Here is a 21571-nt window from a genome sequence, read left to right as displayed (position 1 = left end):
TTTCCTTAAACTTTCAGGTTCTCAATTGCATTATTTCAAAAGGGAATGCTAATATCTAATTTTTGCACTTCAAGTGAGGATTAAATGAGGCAACATTTCTGAAGGTCCAAGTATGGGTAATGTCCCAACATTATCTATTGTTTTACCAACTTAGCTAGCTTTTGAAGAGCCACCATTGAATGTCAAGCATTGTCACAGTCTGAGCTTTAATTTAAGTTGTCCCCTGTGGTTGAATTACCCTTCCTCCACTTTCTCTGTGTCTCCAAATCCTTTCTCATCTATCAAGATACAGCTCGAATATTATTACCACTGAGAAGTCTTCCCAGAGTTTCCAAGGGAGCATTAATGGCTGTCCCGGTTTGTATGCTACTGTGTCTGTGCCTCTGTTACATAAGATCATGCTGAGTGTGGTTACTTGATTATGTGCTCATATCTTCTGCATCAAGGTTGTGCGCTATTTGAAGGCAAGAACCACAGAATGTCCAACTTTGCATCCTTACTATCTTGTCCTTAAGTAGAAATATTATGATTTTAATTTCTTTGCTTAACACAGAGCACAATAAATATTTATTGACCAGTTATTCTCTGACAGATACTGTTCTAATTGCTCACTATATTTCCATGAATATTGAACAAAAGAGGTAAAATTATTGCCTCATAGAGCTTATAGTCTATTAGGGGTGCAGAAAAAGGAACAAAATAAATGAAGAAGTTTTAAATTGTGTTAAAAGATGAGCACTATGGAGGAAAATACAGCAGCCCAAAGGGATAAGAAATGGTGGGCCCAGAAAGTGCAATTTTAAGCAGAGTACCCAACAAAGGTCTCACTGAAAAGGTGATCTCAAAGATAAGATTTAAAGAACTGAGGGAGCAAGCCAGCAAGCCAGTGGCTGTCTTGGGGAAGGGTATTTTAGGCAAAAAATAGAATAAATGCAAGGCTCTGAGGAAAAAACATTCCTGGAGTGTTAGAGAACAGCAAGGATCCCAGATGGCTACAGTGGAGGTAGCAAAAGAATGAGTGGCAGTAGAAGAAATGTGATGTGGGTAGCTCAGGGAGGGTCTCAGCCACCATTGTAAGAAAATTTTTAAATTTAGCTTTTGTTCAGAATGAGATGGGAAGTAGCAGAAGGAACTTATACAATTTGAATTATATTTTAATAGAAGTACTCTTTCTGCTCAGCATCTCTGTAAAGTGCAGGGGGTAAATTCCCTCAAGTGCTGATGTCATGGTAGGGACTTTGGGATTGGGGACAGAGCGATGCAGTGGACTGTGTCCTCAGGGTGTCACAGGACAGCAGAGTTGTGCTGGAGGTTAGACCAACCTCCCACTCAGCCTCCATCAGCTCTCATATCTTAGGCATGATGTCAATTACCTTCCCTGAGCCTCAGTTTCCTCGCCTGTCATGTGAAGAAAATAATGCTTGACCAGGTTACTTCAATTGTACTGCAATTAAAGGTTACAGTGAGATAATTGTGTGAAGGGACCATAAAAACAAAACAAAACAAAACAAAAACACCATGAAGGTGTGAGAGATTCATCTTCAAAAACAGGTGTTCCTGCTGGCTGCAAAGAGGGGTCTTATTGGAGGATGGGAAGAGAAGTAACATGCATTGTAAAGAAATTGGGAAGGGCTTCCCTGATGGCGCAGTGGTTGAGAATCTGCCTGCCGGTGCAGGGAACACGGGTTCGGGCCCTGGTCTGGGAGGATCCCACATGCCGCGGAGCGGCTGGGCCCGTGAGCCACAACTGCTGAGCCTGTGTGTCTGGAGCCTGTGCTCTGCAACGGGAGAGGCCGCGATAGTGAGAGGCCCGCGCACCGCGATGAAGAGTGGCCCCCGCTTGCTGCAACTAGAGGAAGCCCTCGCACAGAAACGAAGACCCAACACAGCCAAAAATAATTAATTAATTAATTAATTAATTAAAAAAAAAAAGAAATTGGGAAATCTTCAAAATCTCTATAGGTTGCTGGAGATCTTAGACAGGTATTTCTTTGTAGTGCGCAAAATCCAGTACTGATTCGGTACCTGCTTTTTTTGTTGTTGTTGCTTGTTTTGTTGTGTTGTGTTTTGCTATTTTACCAACATGAAAGAGAGATTTCAAATTGTACAACAAACAGGTGAAGATAAAGACAAAGCTCTGATAGGGCATGTCTCTCTCACATAGGGAGTACACCGATTCTTTTACTTATAGTAAATATATTTCCCAAGCACAAGTTAGGCACTCAGAATATGAAGAAGGATTCTTGGGTCACATTTGTTGGGAAGAAGCAGTCTGCATGTCAGATGCTGAATATCATAGAAATCTTAGGTAACTTTGATTAAGAGGATGTGATGTTTAAATTTAGCACAGTATTGAAATGATCAACAAAAAGAAAAGGTAACCTATGGAATAGGAGACAATATGTGCAAATCACATATCTGGTAAGGAATTAACTTCCAAAATATATAAGGAGCTCATACTGATCAATAGCAAAAGCAAATATTTTTTTAAAAAAATAGGAAAAAGACCTAAAAAAACCTGAATAGACATTTTTCCAAAGAAGACATAAAAATGGCTGACAGGTATATGAAAAGGTGCTCAGCATCACTAATCACTAGGAAAATACAAAACAAGGCCATGATGAGATACGACCTCACACCTGTTACAATGGCTATGATCAAAATACGAGAGATAACAAGTGCTGACAAGGGTGTGGAGAAAAGGGAACACTTGTGCACTGTTGGTGGGAATGTAAATTGGTATAGCCATAAAGAAAAACAGTATGGAGGTTCCTCAAAAAAATAAAAATAGAACTACCATATGATCCAGCAATCCTACTTCTGGTTATATATCCAAGGGAAATAAAAACACTATCTCGAAGAGATATCTGTACCTCCACATTCATTGCAGCATTAATTACAATAAACAAGACATGGAAACAACCTATGTCTGTCAATGGATGAATGTGGTATATATATATAATGGAATGTTGTTCAACCTTAAAAAAGAAGGAAATCCTGCCACTTGCAACAATATAGATGAATTATGAGGATGTTATGCTAAGTGAAGTAAGTTAGACAAAGAAAGCCAAATATTGTATGACCTCATTTATATATGTAATCTTAAAAAATAAATGGAAGTCATTGAAGTCGAGAGTAGATTGGTGGTTGCCAGGGGCAGAGGAGGTGGTGGGAGAAATGGGAGAAGCTGGCCAAAGGTTTCAAACTTCCAGTTATAAGATCAATAAGTTGGAGATCTAATATACAACATGGTGACTGTAGTTAATAATACTGTATTGTGTACTTGACAGTTGCTAACAAAGTAGATCTTAAAAGTTCTCACTACAAAACAAAAAAACAAAAAGGTAACCATGTGAGGTGATGGATGTGTTAACTAACCTTGTTGTGGGAATCATTTTGCAATATATATGTATATCAAATCATCACGTTGTACGTCTTAAATTTCCACAATGTTATATGTCTATTATATTTCAATGAAGTTGGGGATAAAAAGAAACTGGAGGTCTCTGGAAAATTAGAGGGTGGATTATCTAAATTTATTGTAGAAAGTAATATATATTTTTCAATATTTAGTACAAATTCGCTCTTTGTTTAGCTATCTGCATTATTAAAGGTTCTTTATGTTGCATGCAAACCTATCCTGGCTTAGTATAAATAGGAAGACAACAAACAAAAGATTTATTGGATTGACACAGCAGACGCAGAGGAGGTTGACTCGGATGTCTGGTGGGGTGGAGCAGATACAGACTATGCAGATGGGATCCATGTGGCTGACAGGGTCTTGGTGCTCTGGCCGAGTGTCAGGCCTGAGCCTCTGAGGTGGGAGAGCCGAGTTCAGGACATTGGTCCACCAGAGACCTCCTGGCCCCATGTAATATCAAATGGTGAAAGCTGTTCCAGAGAGCTCCATCTCAATGCTAAGACCCAGCTACACTCAACGACCAGCAAGCTACAGTGCTGGACACCCTATGCCAAACAACTAGCAAGACAGGAACACAACCACACCCATTAGTAGAGAAGCTGTCTAAAATCATAATAAGGTCACAAACACCCCAAAACACACCACCGGGTGCAGTCCTGCTCACCAAAAAGACAAGATCCAGCCTCATCCTCCAGAACAAAGGCACCAGTCCCTTCCACCAGGAAACCAACACAACCCACTGAACCAACCTTACCCACTGGGGGCAGACACCAAAAACAACAGGAACTATGAACCTGCAGCCTGTGAAAAGGAGACCCCAAACACAGTAAGTTAAGCAAAATGAGAAGACAGAGAAATACACAGCAGATGAAGGAGCAAGGTAAAAACCCACCAGACCAAACAAATGAAGAGGAAATAGGCAGTCTACCTAAAAAAGAATTGAGTAATGAGAGTAAAGATAATCCAAAACCTTGGAAATAGAATGGAGAAAATACAAGAAACAATTAACAAGGACCTAGAAGAACTAAAGAGAAAACAAACAATGATGAACAGCACAATAAATGAAATTGAAAATTCTCTAGAAGGGATCAATAGCAGAATAACTGAGGCAGAGAACAGAGAAGTGACCTAGAAGATAAAATAATGGAAATAACTACCACAGAGTAGAATAAAGAAAAAAAAATAAAAAGAATTGAGGACAGTCTCAGAGACATCTGGGACAACATTAAAAGCACCAACATTCGAATAATAGGGGTCTCAGAAGAAGAAGAGAAAGAAAAAGGGACTGAGAAAATATTTGAAGAGATTTTAGTTGAAAACTTCCCTAATATGGGAAAGGAAAGAGTCAATCAAGTCCAGGAAGCACAGAGAGTCCCATACAGGATAAATCCAAGGAGAAACATGCCAAAACACATATTAAGGAAACTATCAAAAATTAAATACAAAGAAAAAATATTAAAAGCAGCAAGGGAAAAGCAACAAATCACATACAAGGGAATCCCCATAAGGTTAACAGCTGATCTTTCAGCAGAAACTCTGCAAGCCAGAAGGGACTGGCAGGACATATTTAAAGTGATGAAAGGGAAAAACCTACAACCAAGATTACTCTACCGAACAAGGATGTCATTCAGATTCGACGGAAAAATTAAAACCTTTACAGACAAGCAAACGCTAAGAGGATCCAGCACCACCAAGCCAGCTTTACAACAAATGCTAAAGGAACTTCTCTAGGCAGGAAATACTAGAGAAGGAAAAGACCTACAATAACAAACCCAAAACAATTAAGAAAATGGTAATAGGAACATACATATCGATAACTACCTTAAATGTAAATGGATTAAATGCTCCAACCAAAAGACATAGACTGCCTGAATGGATACAAAAACAAGACCCATATATATGTTGTCTACAAGAGACCCACTTCAGACCTAGGGACACATACAGACTGAAAGTGAGGGGTTGGAAAAAGATATTCCGTGCAAATGGAAATCAAAAGAAAGCAGGAGTAAGAATTCTCATATCAGACAAAATAGACTTTACAATAAAGACTATTACAGGAGGCAAAGAGGGATACTACATAATGACCAAGGGATCAATTCAAGAAGAAGATATAACAGTTGTAAATATTTATGCACCCAACATAGGATCACCTCAATGCCTAAGGTAAATGCTAACAGCCATAAAATGAGAAATCGACAGTACCACAATAATAGGAGGGGACTTTAACACCCCACTTTAACCAATGGACAGATCATCCAAAATGCAAATAAATAAGGAAACACAAGCCTTAAATGATACATTAAACAAGATGGACTTAATTAATATTTATAGGACATTTCATCCAAAAAGAACAGAATACACTTTCTTCTCAAGTGCTCATGGAACATTCTCTAGGATAGAACATATCTTGGGTAACAAATCAAGCTTTACTAAATTTAAGAAAATTGAAATCGTACCAAGTACATTTTCCAACCACAGCACTATGAGACTAGATATCAATTACAGGAAAAAATCTGTAACAAATACAAACACATGGAGGCTAAACAATACACTACTAAATAACCAAGAGATCACTAAGGAAATCAAAGAGGTAATCAAAAAATACCTAGAAACAAATGACAATGAAAACACGGCGACCCAAAACCCATGGGATGCAGCCAAAGCAGTTCTAAGGGGTAAGTTTATAGCAATACAATCCTACCTCAAGAAACAAGAAACATCTCAAATAAAAAAACTAACCTTACACCTAAATCAGTTAGAGAAAGAAGAACAAAAAACCCCCAAAGTTAGCAGAAGGAAAGAAATCATAAAGATCAGATCAGAAATAAATGAAAAAGAAATGAAGGAAATGATAGCAAAGACCAATATAACTAAAAGCTGTGTCTAGAGAAGTTAACAAAATTGATAAAGCATTAGCCAGACTCATCAAGAAAAATAGGGAGAAGATTCAAATCAATAGAATTAGAAATGAAAATGGAGAAGTAACAACTGACACTGCAGAAATACAAAGGATCATGAGAGATTACCACAAGCAACTCTATACCAATAAAGTGGACAACCTGGAAGAAATGGAAAAATTCTTAGAAAAGCACAACCTTCCACAACTGAACCAGGAAGAAACAGAAATATAAAGACAAATTACAAGCACTGAAATTGAAACTGTGATTAAAAATCTTCCAACAAACAAAAGCCCAGGACCCGATGGCTTCACAGGCAAATTCTATGAAACATTTAGAGAAGAGCTAACACCTATCCTTCTCAAACTCTTCCAAAATATAGCAGAGGGAGGAACACTCCCAAACTCATTCTACAAGGCCACCATCCACTGATAACAAAATCAGACAATGATGTCACAAAAAAAGAAAACTACAGGCCAATGTCACTGATGAACATAGATGCAAAAATCCTCAACAAAGTACTTGCAAACAGAATCCACAACACATTAAAAGGTTCATACACCATGATCAAGTGGGGTTTATCCCAGGAATGCAAGGATTCTTCAATATATGCAAATCAATCAATGTGATACACCACATTAACAAATAGAAGGATAAAAACCATATGATAATCTCAACAGATGCAGAAAAACCTTTTGACAAAATTCAACACCTATTTATGATAAAAATCCTCCAGAAAGTAGACATAGAGAGAACTTCCCTCAACATAATAAAGGCCATATATGACAAACCCACAGCCAACATCATTCTCAATGGTGAACAACTGAAACCATTTCCACTAAGATCAGGAACAAGACAAGGTTGCCCCGTCTCACCACTATTATTCAACATAGTTTTGGAAGTTTTAGCCACAGCAATCAGAGAAGAAAAAGAAATAAAAGGACTACAAATCAGAAAAGAAAAAGTAAAACTGTCACTGTTTGCAAATGACATGATACTATACATAGAGAATCCTAAATATGCTACCAGAAAACTACTAGAGCTAATCAGTGAATTTGGTAAAGTAGCAGGATACAAAATTAATGCACAGAAATCTTTTGCATTCCTATACATTAATGATGAAAAATCTGAAAGAGAAATTAAGGAAACACTCCCATTTACCATTGCCAGAAAAAGAATAAAATACCTAGGAATAAACCTACTTAAGAAGACAAAAGACCTTTATGCAGAAAACCATAGGACACTGATGAAAGAAATTAAAGATGATACAAACAGATGGAGAGATACACCATGTTCTTGGATTGGAAGAATCAACATTGTGAAAACGACTCTACTACCCAAAGCAATCTACAGATTCAATGTAATCCCTATGAAACTACCAATGGCATTTTTCACAGAGCTAGAACAAAAAATGGCGCAATTTGTATGGAAACACAAAAGACCCCCAAAAATGAAAGCAATCTTGGGAAAGAAAAACGGAGCTGGAGGAATCAGGCTCTCTGACTTCAGACTATACTTCAAAGCTACAGTAATCATGACAGTATGGTACTGGCACAAAATCTGAAATATAGATCAATGGAACAGGATAGAAAGCCCAAAGATAAAACCACGCACATATGGTCACCTTATCTTTGATAAAGGAGGCAAGAATATACAATGGAGAAAAGACAGCCTCTTCAATAAGTGGTGCTGAGAAAACTGGACAGCTACATGTAAAAGAATGAAATTAGAACACTCCCTAACACCATACCCCAAAATAAACTCAAAATGGATTAAAGACCTAAATGTAAGGCCATACACTATAAAACTCTTAGAGGAAAACATATGCAGAACACTCTATGACATAAATCACAGCAAGATCCTTTTTGACCCACTTCCTGGAGAAATGGAAATGAAAACAAAAATAAACAAATGGGACCTAATGAAACATAAGCTTTTGCACAGCAGAGGAAACCATAAACAAGACAAAGAGACAACCCTCAGAATGGGAGAATATATTTGCAAATGAAGCAACTGACAAAGGATTAATCTCCAAAATATGCAAGCAACTCATGCAGCTCAATATCAAAAAAAAACAAATAACCCAATCTTAATATGGGCAGAAGACCTAAATAGACATTTCTCCAAAGAAGATATACAGATTGCCAACAAACACATGAAAGGATGCTCAACATCATTAATCATTAGAGAAATGCAAATCAAAACTACAATGAGCTATCATCTCACACCAGTCAGAATGGCCATCATCAAAAAATCGGCAAACAATAAATGCTGGAGAGGGTGTGGAGAAAAGGGAACCCTCTTGCACTGTTGGTGGAATGTAAATTGATACAGCCACTATGGAGAACAGTATGGAGGTTCCTTAAAAAACTAAAAGTAGAACTACCATACGACTCAGCAATCCCACTACTGGGCATATACCCTGAGAAAACCATAATTCAAAAAGAGTCATGTACCACAATGTTCATTGCAGCTCTATTTACAATAGCCAGGACATGGAAGCAACCTAAGTGTCCATCGACAGATGAATGGGTGAAGAAGATGTGGCACATATATACAATGGAATATTACTCAGCCATAAAAAGAAACAAAATTGAGTTATTTGTAGTGAGGTGGATGGACCTAGAGTCTGTCATACAGAGTGAAGTAAGTCAGAAAGAGGAAAACCAATACTGTATGCTAACACATTATATGGAATCTAAACAAAAAAAAAGAAAGGTTCTGAATAACCTAGGGGCAGGACAGGAATAGACTAAAGATGCAGAGTAGAGAATGGACTTGAGGACACAGGGAGGGGGAAGGGTAAGCTGGGACGAAGTGAGAGAGTGGCATGGACATGTATATACTACCAAATGTAAAATAGATAGCTAGTGGGAAGCAGCCACATAGCACAGGGAGATCAGCTCGGTGCTTTGTGACCACCTAGAGGGGTGGGATAGGGTGAGTGGGAGGGAGATGCAAGAGGGAGGGGATAAGGGGATATATGTATACGTACAGCTGATTCACTTTGTTATACAGCAGAAACTAACACACCATTGTACAGCAATTATACTCCGATAAAGATGTTAAAAAGAAAAAGGTTTATTGAAAATACACTGGAGTTGCTTTCAGAGTCAAAGTGCTTGGGAAGAACAGGAATCCAGGACAGAAGCACATAGTTTTTTTAAAAAATATCTTTATTTTAGTGTAATTACTTTACAATGTTGTGTTAGTTTCTGTCGTACAACAATGTGAATCAGCTATAAGTATACATATATCCCCATATCCCCTCCCTCTTGAGCTTCCCTCCCATCTAGACTAGAGTGCTACCATAATTGTCATTGTGCTTTATGATTTCAGTCTTGTCTTACTGTCCACATTAAATAATTCTGGGAGAATCTTCTTGGCTCAGCTGGGTCAGGTTTGACAATGGTAGAAGAAATGAAAGAACTGCACTAGACTTGTCAAGGACTCTTCCATCCACCATTTTCAAATGTCTTCAAGGGCACTCTGCTATTCTATGAGAATAATAAAAACTGTGGAACAGCAATAACCTTGTTAATTTTTTTTTTATAGGTCGGTTTTTACTAGCCCAGGAGTGTAGGCTCAGATTTTTTGAAAGACTTTTCCAAAAAGGATTTATGAAACTTTTAACTCTGAAACCTCATGCATTTTTAGGGGTTAATGGGTTTTTCTTTGGAGTCAGGTTCAAATCTTCTTTCTGTTGTTTACTGGTTCTGTGACTTTGGCCTTATGTTATCTGAAATTTAGTTTTCTTAATTTGATATGTTCTTCAGTTATTCTGGATAATAATAATTTTTATATATTTCATATTTTTTGCATCATTAAAAGCTTTAAACATGCTTCAGGAAAAATTACTTCCACCAACAAAAATCTTAATGAAGCAGGATATGTGTCCCCAAAGAGGACACATTTATTTTGACTCCTAGAAGCAAAAATGCAAAGTCAGGATGTTCAAAAGAAGCTGTCTTTGGTTGAAGCCAGGACCTGAATCCTGAGAACTTGCTGGGCGCTGCTTTGAGGCCTCTGTCCTGGAGGACTTGTGAAACAAAAGAACTGGAAAAGCAGGATTCAGCTGCCCTTGCCTTATTCTGGAGCCATGCAGGTATGTCCTTAGAAACACAAACCAGAGACAGGGAAACAATTACCAGCTAAAGAGGGCTTAAAGACTTAAGAAAAATACAAAGATATTTTAATCTTTTCTTTAACATTTTTATGTCTCTCCACTTTAGAACTTGAGATGATTTATAATGAAATCAACTATAATATATATTTTAAGAAACAAGCAACAACAACAAAAATGAAAAGGCAAGAATCAACAACAGGGATGAAGGGAGAATGCACATATGTTTACTGGGGTAAATTGAGTCATCAGTTTCTCTTTGAGTTTCTGGATAGACAGGAAAAGTAAATAAATGAAATAAACCAGGCTACATAAATCTTATAACCAGAAATGAGGAAGCAGTCCTGAGGGAAGGAAATTTTTTTTTTCTTGCTCTAAATTCTAAAAGAAATATTTCCCATCAGACTTCATGGGGTGGATATTGAGTGATGTCATGCCCATCTGCAATTTTACTCATTAGTTACTTGAGGATTTCCTATTAAATTTATTTATTCCTAGCTCCCTCCCTAGGAAGTTCTGACTCAGCAGGTCTAAACATGTCATCTAGTGTGTCCAAGTATATTATGTTCTTAATTTTAAAAATGTACATAGATATTAAGAATTCACAAAGTGCTTTCCCATCTTTTACTTCTTTCATAATCTTGGTGAGGTTCATTGGATTCTTATTTTAACACAAGAAAGGTAATTTATACTTTAAGATGTCAAATGACTTAAGACACTGGGAGACTTGAATCCCCATGATTTCAAGTGATGCAGGACATTAGGAGTTAAGATTGTAAGTTTATTAACATAAGGAAATCCTATCAATGTGATTGAGCTGAGGTTGGGAGAATCTCAGATTAATTAGGTGTCCAATTATTGGATGATTAGTTTTTGAGGACTTGCCCTTTTCTGCTCATCATCTGAGATTGCATGCAGAAATTCACCTTCTTTGTGAAGCCCTCTTAATGCCCACCCTTTCCTCCAGGGCTTCCTTTTTATATTCTTTCTCCAAGGCATGCCCACGGCACTTGTACATAGAACTTCATTATTTTCCTGCACAATCCTGGGGTGCACTCTGCTAGGTGATAGTCCAAACCATAAACTTGTTAATCATGAGACAGTATTATTCATCTTGGTAGCATTGGCAGAATCTGACACATAGTACGCATGGGTTAAATAAGCATTAAAGGACTATGTAAGAAAGAGGCATATGTCGTAGGAGAAAAATGGGATATCTACATATGTATCTATTTATCTACCTATCTTAATTTAGGAAATACCTAAAACTTTGGCCAAATTTTCTATACTGGGGAAATAGGCATTGCTGTGAATCACTAATTCTAAAGTCATGATTTGCTTTTGATTAGATGAGGAACTTATCATACAAATGCAACTTTTAAAACTATTTATTAAATGAACAGTCACTGGAGTTTGGAGAGACAGCCTTGATCAAACCATCCAAAATTTAATATCTGCCTTAGAGGCGTCTTTCTCTCTAGTCCATTTGTTTTATATCCCTAGACAGAGCCATTCCTCTCTGCCCATTAGGGCATCTACAGTTGGTTCGTGAATCCACTCAAAGTTTTTTTATATGCAGTTAAAAAATTTCCGACATTAAGGTCTGGAACAATTAAGTTCCAAACGTTTTAAATATTAATAAGGAGTAAAGTGAGGCTCAAGGAGACCAGCTGACCTCCCCATGGTCACACAACCAATAAGAGGCCAAGATAGAAGCTGAACTTACATCTTCTCTATGGCTTTTGCTCTTTCTAAAATTTCATGTTGCCTTGCTTATTGGACTGTCTCATACATTGAACCTCTAGGGTGGCACTCCAAAGATTCAGGGTGTGAGCACCAATGAGCCTGAATGAAGGCAAAATGTTAGGATGCCTGCAACAAGAGGTAGGCTGTTCCCTGAGAAGATGGGAATGGGAAGATGCAAACACAAGTGTGTGTTTTTAGAAGCTTAGCTGTCTTTGGGGTGAGATTCAGGTGTGTCTGCGTTGGGCACACCTTGATTCCAATGCGCAAGTCTGATTTCCATCCTTAGAAGCTTAAGGAAAAGGGTGGGCTAAGTTCCAGGGTAATATGATAGTAGCTTTCTAAGCTCACGCCAATCACTCCCTTATTATGAAATGAAGCCAGCAGGGAAAAAGTTGGGAAAGGCCATGATTCCTGGAGATGCATATAAGGTAATTCAACTAACCAAAGGGGTAGGGTTTTATTTCTATGGGCACCTCGAGGTATGTCTAAGATCACACAGCTTAATCACTATTCTCTACTGCCTCTTCCTACACTATTCGCTGTTCAGCAGCTCTATTGCTGAGTGATAGAGCACAGACTGGAATCAGGCTGTTTGAATTCAGATCCACCCCTCCTCCCTTATTAACTTGGCCACATTAATTAAGCTCCCTGAGACTTGGTTTCATTATTTATAAAATCTAAGAATAACAATACATATTTTTCATAGGGAATGTTAGATAGAATTAAATTAGGTACTACATATAAAGCATTTAGCTTACTGCCTAAAACAGAAGTACTAATTTCATGCTAGTTACTTATAGAATTACTTTCTCAAGTCTAACATTTCTGTATTTATATTTCGATATCCATTCTCAGGAGAGAACTGGATAAGGAAACAGCAGGTATCTCTGAGGACTCAAACCAGACTATTTGCACATAAATCTAACTGCAGGATTAGAGAGCTTACTAGTCCTTTCTCCTGGAATTAGGTTCAGTAAATCTCACTCTTCTCATGAGTAGCTAATTGCCTGTTTACCTGGGTCTTTAGATTTTAGTGCATATAAGCCCCTCCTTTCATAGGCGGAACTTGCACAAGTCAAGTTCCAAGCAGGGTTGTGACAGGACCGGATCTCCTCACTTCCAGTGCTTACTTGTTTCACCCCACAACTGTGCTTCTTCTCTTAAGAGAATCTTATTAAGTCAGTGACTTTGAGATGATAAAAATACATCTACTTAAAATCAATTTTAAAAAAATGACTGCAAGAATAAAGCAAAAACACACACAAAAAATACCCCTTTTCTGCTTATGGGTAAATATGGGTGCCCAAATTTATTAAGTAAATCAGACAGACCCTTTTTCCTTTGTTCAATATACTATTTTTTGGTTGTAAGTTTTTAGGTTAAAATCACCTGGTTGAAGTCACTTCGATGAATGTTCTTCTTCTTGTTTATCTTCTTCTTTATCATCACATTCCATAAATCCTCTTAAAAAAAAGAGAGAGAAAAAAATGAATTATGATTTAGACTGATCAGGAATATTAGAATCATCACTAAGGTATCTTATAATATTTGAGCAATACTTTTCTTACTACCTTACAGTCGTAAGGTCTAAGATTTCCATAATAGTTCAAATTTGACAAGCCATTATGCATAACTATCTCTTTAAATCTGCCAACAAATCTATTAGTTTGGTGTCTATTCCTATATAAACTCTATACAGACAGATATTTTGATATATTTGTTTCATAATATATCCCCAGCACCTAGAACAGTGCCTAGCATATAGTATGAATTAATAAATATTTGTTGAACGGATAAGTGAATGAATTTTAATCATTTTACATATGAAAAAAACCTCTGAAGCTCAAAGAGATTAAAAACCTGTCCAAGTCACATGGCTGGTAAATTGCAAAGCAAAGTCTAAAACTTAGGTCTCCAGAAGCATGAATTAATGCCAGAGGCCATTCCACCCTTTAAGGATTGGGTGTGGGGTAGCTGCTGAGAAGGTAAGAGATGAGTAAATTATGGTCCAGCATTTATTATGTGCTTGACACAGTATTTAGGCATCGGATACATAGGAATAAATAAAGCAAATTTTCTATCTTTATGAAGTTCCATATTTTTGCAATTCTCTCTTTCTAATCAAATCTCATTGAGTCCTTTACGACCCAAATTTCTTCTCACCTTTGCCATAAACTCTCCCCTAAGCATCCTGGCCTCAGTGACAGCTCCTTTCCTTAGACATTAACTGTGATGTTTGGCTGACATTTACCTTATTCAGTATTTTAGTTATCATTGCATTTGCTCATGCCATCTTATACAATAAGGACAGCAAATTCTTTGAGGAGAAGGGGCTTACAGTCTAGACTTTTTTCCTTCACAATTCCTGCCCTGACTTTCCTAAGCATGTATTAAGTTCTTAGGAATACTTCTTGCTGGTCTCTTCCCATTTCCCATTCCCTGTTATATTTATGGTCTTTTCTTGGACAGAGTGAGGACAGTTAGATTTGTTCCCTTGAGCAAGGAGACTGCTGTATCTTTCAACAAAGATCCCTCAAAATGTCTCAGTCAAATTGGGGTATGTGGGCTTTAGATCTGATCTCTAAGCTTCCTTTCCTTATTTAATTAATTCAACAATTATTTACTAAGTGCCCGATATGACTTATAGGGTACTGTGCTATAGCAATGAGCTAGAGATATCTGATCTCTACTTTCATATAGTTACATGATTAAAAATAAATTAATCATTTGAGATGCTGATATGTTATAAAGACATAATGACAAGGTAAAGTGATAGAGAATAACCAGGGAATAAAAGAAGTTTGTATTAATAAGAGTGGTTATAGAATCGTTTTCGGAGGAGGTGACTTTTAGATGAGAGGCAGGACAAAGCACTAGCTAGGAGGGAAAAAAGAGCATTTTAGGCAGAAGTTAAAGCAAGAGCAGAGAGCCTGAGACAGTTGTAAGTTCCAAGAACAGAAAGAATATCATATACCCAGAATAAAATGAGGGAAAAAGAAAATGGTAGAAGAGGTGCCATTTCTGAACCCAGAGCTGACAACAATTCTTTAGTATTTCAGATAGTCAACTTTCAGAGTTAACAGAGAAAACATGTGCTATTTTATATCTAGGGAATTCCCCAGGGAAGGAATAAAAAGAATTATTATTCTAATTCTTTGCCTTGCTATTGTTGTGATTTATAACAATATGAATTCAACTGGAGTCTAAACTCTACTTTGTACATAATAGGTATTATTCAGTTTTTTCCTTGTTTACACTAACAGTCATGGGAACTCAACAGTTGCAAAAGCAACCACAATATGAAAAATAAAAACACAAAATAAACATCTGTGTTTTAACAGTTTGTTCATGATGATTGTATGCAGAATCATGCCCATTCACATGATAGTAATATATGGATTTAAGCAGATCAAGGGATACAAAATGGCCCCTGATCACTTCTATATAGAAGTGGCTCTTAATCTGTTAGTGGTGATAGACCTTTTTGAGAATCTTATAAAGTCAGAAGCACTTTCCCTAGAAAAATACAAAGATTCACATCTACACAAAAGATGAATACAAATTTAAAGGCTGTGTGGAACTTTAAGGCTCAGCCATGTAACCCAGAGCATCCAATCAAGGGCTCTCAAAATTTGTTGTATATAAGAATCACCTGAAAGCTTGTTATAAAGCTTGTTATAAAGGCATGTTATATAGCCTTGCCCCAGGAAGGTGCAAGATGGGATGAAGGGACCCGCGTTTTGGATAAGTTCGCCAGGCGATTCTGAAGCAGGTAATAGACTGCACTTTGTCAAACTCTGCTTAGGGGGCTGTGAAGGAGAGAATTAGAGAGCAGAGCCTCAGAGAGGTGGAGACTGAAAGCACCTAGAAATTCAAAAGAACGAAATAGACCCTGGAGAGCTGAACTTGGGGAGATTAATGTCGGAAGAATGAAGAAAGGGTAAAGTAGATGTAAAAATCAGAGCTATGTAAACTTGGGTAGGATGTATTAGGAGTTGGGCACAGGAGCTTGGAAGCAGGTTGAAAATAATGGGAAGATCCTGGGTTGTGGAATTTGCCATCAAGGCAATCTCTCGTGATCAAAACAAACCCTCATAAGAGAGGTTCTCCAGATTGCCTCTGAGGAGAGAATAGCTACTGTGTCTGCTAACCCTCTTGCATTACTCAAACCAGAAAATAAAGACAGAACTCATCATACCTCTCACTAATGAGCACAACTCTACCCACCACCTTCATCAGCAAATTACTGTCTGCACTGGGCGGGTCCTTTATTCCTTTAACTTTACAGATCAGCAAACTGAGGCACTCAGGGGGGGAAAGCCTAACTCCAGATCACCCAGTAAATAACACCTGGATAAATAACACCTGTGTCAAGACCGGAACCTGGCTTTCTGTCCCTTGGTCCGGTGCTCTTCTTCCTTCCTACTTGGTCCTGAAATAAAAAATATTTTATGGAACCCCTTGTTCCATAAATTCCTTGGGAATGTGTTCACCCCAAAAGAGTTCAGGGAAATCCATGCAGATGCAAATATATCTTAAGGTAGGCAACAAATTTCAATTAAAACAATACATTGGCATGCATGCAATTTTGTTTCTCATTCATTTTAATGCAATGCGGTCATTACCAACGGCGAACTGGACAAAAGCAAAGTTTATCTCAGTGCTTACTTGCTCCTCATCATGGAGCAGACGATGAACTCCACCGCATTCTTAATGATCTCCGAGCCCAAGAGGTTTAGGAATTTTGGAAAGGCTGGTTCTAGGCTTTTGCCCGAGTCATCTGGCTTGTCATCTGGCTTGCTATCTGGTTTGTCATCTGAAAAACAGAATGGAATCTCGGGGTGATTCTCAGCAAGAAGAAAGGGAAGTTTCTTTCATTGTAGGGAACGCTAGAGCTCTTTATACCCCCTCTCACTAATTATATAGCCTCATATAGTTATATTTATTGCGTATCTAGTGCCTGCCTGGTGATTGTCTTCACGTGCATTATGTCATTTATTCCTGAAACCAAACAGAGCAACAGATGTTGATGCTTAGGCAGACATTGGTTCTCTTTCCAGATGAAAAAACTGAAGCTCATGGAGGTTAAGTAACTTGTTCAGAGTTAAAGCAGCTAGTAAATGCCAATGCTGGGACTGAAAGGCAGATTGCTTGGTTTTAATGTATTTTTCTCATGTAATCCCTGGACCTATGGAAATGATAATAAGGAGGATGATATAATAATAGGTAGCGTTTTCTGAGCACATACCTATGACAGGCAATCTACGTGCATTATCTCATTTTATTCTCACAGCAACAGTATGAGGGAGGCAAAGTTATTATCCGAAGTTAAAGGTAAAGAAATGGAAGTTGAGAGAGGTTTAGGAGGGGGTCAAATTCACAGAGATGGTAAGTGGCAGAATCAGAATTCAATCCCACGTTTGCCTGGTATTAAAATCCAGGTTCTTAAGCACTCTGTGATGAACTGCATAGTCTTTGACAGAAAAGGTATGATCTAACTACAGGTGTGTTATAAGGTTGAAAGTAGTATAATAATGATGACAAGGAGAAATTCTGTCACTTGTACAGCATGTGGTAGTTCTGTAAATAATGATTTTACATCTACTGTGTAAGTTTAAGCTTGACCAATCTTGTGGAGTATGCAGAGCTCACTGGACTCAGAAACTGAGAACATTAAGTGACTTGCAGAAGATCTTACAAATAGCAAGAGAAGATGGTACTATAACTGCAGGTCTCTTACTTCTGATATTTAGTCAAGTGCCTTTTGGAATGAGGCCAAAGATCCAGAGTGAAGTTGGTGACATGCAAGGTCCCTTGGGGAGGTTTTGGCTTTGCTCAGTGGTCTAAGTGGTTTGGGAGATTAAAAGCAATGCAAGAGCGGCAATTAAAGATACGAACAGCCCCCCCTTTGCACCCTGGTGCCACGATGAAGTAGGACCTTTGTCTTTTAGTTTTACTGTAGCCTCACAAGTAGTGTTGGCAGATTTGGTAAATAAAATTACAGGATGCCCAGTTAAAGCTGAATTTCAGATAAATAACAATACTTTTTTAGTGTAAGAATGACCCATGAAATATTTAGTACATAATTAAACGAAAAAATTATTGTTTATCTGAAATTCAACTTTAGCTGGGTGCCCTGTATTTTATCTGTCAATCCCACCACAAATTTTGACTCAAGAAGTCCCAACTTCTATACAATGTACCCCATTACTCTGAATGAAGGAGATGTAACTAGCTTTTGGTGTGGAGGCTGTCAAATTAGTGAGAAGAGTTGCATTTATATTATATCCTAAAATAGAAAGTCTTAGTAAAAAATATGGCTTTCAATTCTGCAAACATTTATTGTTTACTATGCCACTGCAAAAGATTCAATAGGAGCACTACCAGTCTGGGACCTATAACCAAGATCAATATACTAACCACCAAGTATTCATTTATTCAGCTGTTGGTTTTTTTTCATTCAACAAGTGTTTTTGAGCCTACTATTATGTACATAGCATATGCTGCTAAGAGTTAAGGCAAAAATGGGCATATATGGACCTGACCCTTACATAAAGCACAGGGCAACCACGGTGACCAGAATTGCTTTGTTTTCATTACATGAAGGGGAAGGAAAGAGAAGGTATATTTGTGATGCTCAGGTACTAGGATGTGCTTTCATCACATGCCTAATCCTTATTCAGTTCAGTGATAGGATTACAGGAGAGAAAACAGATGCTCAGAGAAATTCTTAAAGTCACACATATAGAAAGTGGCTGAGCCAGGGTTTGAACTTTTATTTTTTTAAAATTTCACAGAGCATGTTCCTCATTTGATATAATACTGCCTTCAAGCAACTGTCCCCTGGAGACATTTACCAGCTGCGAACCAGAAATTCCTTGCATGACAAGTGAGTTCCTTTTTTCTGTGTTCCTATCTGCCTACTTGCATAACAATTTAATTTTATTATTTTTACTTTAACTTTTTATTTTAATATGATGCTAAGTGCTAACTTTTCAAAATGCAAGGAGCCCTGGATTGCAGTGTGTGTGAAGATCAAATCCTTGGCTCCAGCCTTTGGATCGCATATATAATGAGAGGTATGAGAGTATGGTGGGTGATGTTTTGGAGTCCTATATACCTGAGTTTGATTCTGTCTTCAGCAAAACGTTCACCATGTAACTGTATAAACAATATTTAATTATTCTCTCAGTTTCTTATTGTCAAGATGGAAAGATACTTTATTTATGTGTGATGTATATCATATATATGTATGTATATATATGCATATCTATGTATCTCTATATCTATATTATATAAATCACTTATTGCAGTACCAGGTCTAAGGTGAGCCCACAATAAATGCTCACTGTATTATTATTACTATTGTTAATAATAGTAGCAACACAATGATTCATAGTAGCTTTCTCCGCTAGTGCTTAAAGATACAAAAATTTTAAAATGCTGCTAAAATATTAAGAACTTTGAAAATGCTGAAAAATAATAAAAATTAAGAAATTTGACATACCAGAAACAAATTATCAAAGCCAATAGTTGAATATTTTCTCCTTTCAGTTAAAATATGGGGTAGCCTTTATTTACATTAACTACCTGATTGAGTTTCTTAGTCAGTATAATCATAAAGTTCTGAAAAAACACAGTAATGCTGATATTTATACAGTTTTTATAGTTTACAAAGTGACAAAAGCATGCTCATTTCACCTGGTGCAGTTGGTAATTATCCCATTTTACAGATGAGGAAACTGAGGTTCAAAGCAGTGAACTGATTGAACCAGTTTCAGAGTTCATGAGAGACAGACCTGGGACTGGTCTCTAGGATATAAATCTTACTTTTTACTTTACCACGGTGATTACTGTAGAGGTAGATGGGCACAGTAGTCTCTGAGCCCATCCCTGTTGTAGCTTTGTTGGAGCGTCTGCCTGTGGGTTGTGCCAGTGAACAGTGGGTGACGGAGGGTGGGAGTTCTGCCGAGTTACATTTAGAAGAGCTCAGAAAGCTCTGTTACTATTTGTACTGTCTGTGTTTTCTGACCTATCATTCTGATTGGAGACAAGTTAAGAGCTCACTGTCTTCTGTAAACCAAAAATTAATTAATGAGAATTCTGCCTGCTGCCTTTTGGTCCTCTATGTGCTTGGAACAGACATGAAAGAAGTAGATGCTTTAGAACAGAAAGAATCGAAAGACTTGGGTTTCAATCCCAGGTGTGCCACTTCTACCTGTGTCTATGCTCAAGTAACTTTCCCTCTGCAAGCTCAGTTTATTTACCTGCAAAAAGGGAAATGATAAAACGGTGCATGTTTACTTAAAAAGATTATGAGAATCAAATGAGATGATACATGATAACAGTAACAGTTAATATTTATTGGGTGCTTATGATGGACCAGATACTTTTCCAATATGTTTTGTCTCTTTTATTTAATTTTCATGACAACTAAATGAGAAAGTTAACCATTGATTTTCCCTTTTAAGTGTGAAGCCCTTAGAGGTTAAAGAGCATGCCTGAAGTTACATTTCTGACTCGTGGTAGAGCGAGACCTAGGAGTCTTATTCCAGACTCTTCGCCTTTGAATATTATTAGTTATAATCATTAAAAAATAAACACCCCCAGCTCTCAAGGAATTTATAATAGTGTCACTATATCACATGAAGATATAAGAAAAAAAATCATTCTAAACTTCATACATTCACTGAGGATAGAGACTGTAACCTAAGCACATTTGAATAAAAGTCCTACTTTCTTTTTGTTAGAAGATCTGTCTCTTGTCTTCCAGTCCAGTGCTCTTTCTGCAGTGCCCAAAGTTCCCCTCTCTCCCCTTTATGTTCTGGATCCGTGCCACTGACGTCCTCCAGTCATGGCTAACTACTGCACAATGCATGTGCTGCGATTGCAGGTACTTACCGGCTTGGCAAGTCAGGATTAAGACAAGCAGTCCCCAAACAATTGTCAGCCGTGGCACTGAGACAGCCATGTTTGTAGCAGTGGGTATCGATGCAGTTAAATTGTTCAGATGCACCTGAAGCCTTGCTCCATTTATAGGGCATTTATAGGTGACATCATCTGCTATGGAATTTAGGTTGTTGCATAAGATATAGACACAACTTGCTTTTGGATCTCTACTAATGAGCCCTGCCCTATTTTTCAAACTAAGAGTTTTACAGATAGGGAAAGAAAAACCCTCCTGGTTTTTCTAATGTGTGTTTATAAATGGCACTGGAATCATTCTTTTGGAGTTAGTTCCACTGCCAGTATTGACAGTTACATGGGGATCAAGCAGAAGTGCTTTTCAGTGCCAAGGAGCAAGCAACAGCAGTTGCTGAGGTGTGCCTACTTGCCTCCCTGTGTGCTCTGCTTCTTTCCCATGCTCTGAGCTAGTATCTTGTC

General features: G+C 37.7%; 1 protein-coding gene across 5 annotated transcripts in view; it reads right to left on the bottom strand.

Moving 5' to 3' along the window:
- Window positions 1–21222, bottom strand: part of LOC309657195 (uncharacterized protein C5orf46 homolog) — a 70024-nt gene extending 48802 nt beyond the window's left edge. For 3 of the 5 annotated variants that reach the window (XR_014261691.1, XR_014261692.1, XM_082454347.1), the window contains exons 1-3: window positions 21089–21222; window positions 16856–17003; window positions 13577–13650 (exon numbers count right to left, since the gene is read on the bottom strand). Coding sequence is in view for 3 of the 5 variants with exons in the window: in XM_082454347.1 (XP_082310473.1) it covers window positions 13587–13650; window positions 16856–17003; window positions 21089–21158 (282 nt within the window). In the remaining 2 variants the exon portion in view is untranslated. Of the gene's footprint in view, window positions 1–10197; window positions 10431–10524; window positions 10709–13576; window positions 13651–16855; window positions 17004–21088 lie in introns of those variants that run through there. The other 2 variants (XM_082454345.1, XM_082454346.1) reach the window with 2 other exon arrangements.
- Between the last annotated feature and the right edge of the window lie 349 nt (window positions 21223–21571).

The sequence above is a fragment of the Balaenoptera physalus genome (genome assembly GCF_965194825.1).
Source record: "Balaenoptera physalus genome assembly, chromosome: 3".
Lineage (NCBI taxonomy): Eukaryota > Metazoa > Chordata > Mammalia > Artiodactyla > Balaenopteridae > Balaenoptera > Balaenoptera physalus.
Note: the sequence above shows the minus strand (reverse complement) of the source record. Positions and strands in the feature narration are given on the sequence as shown.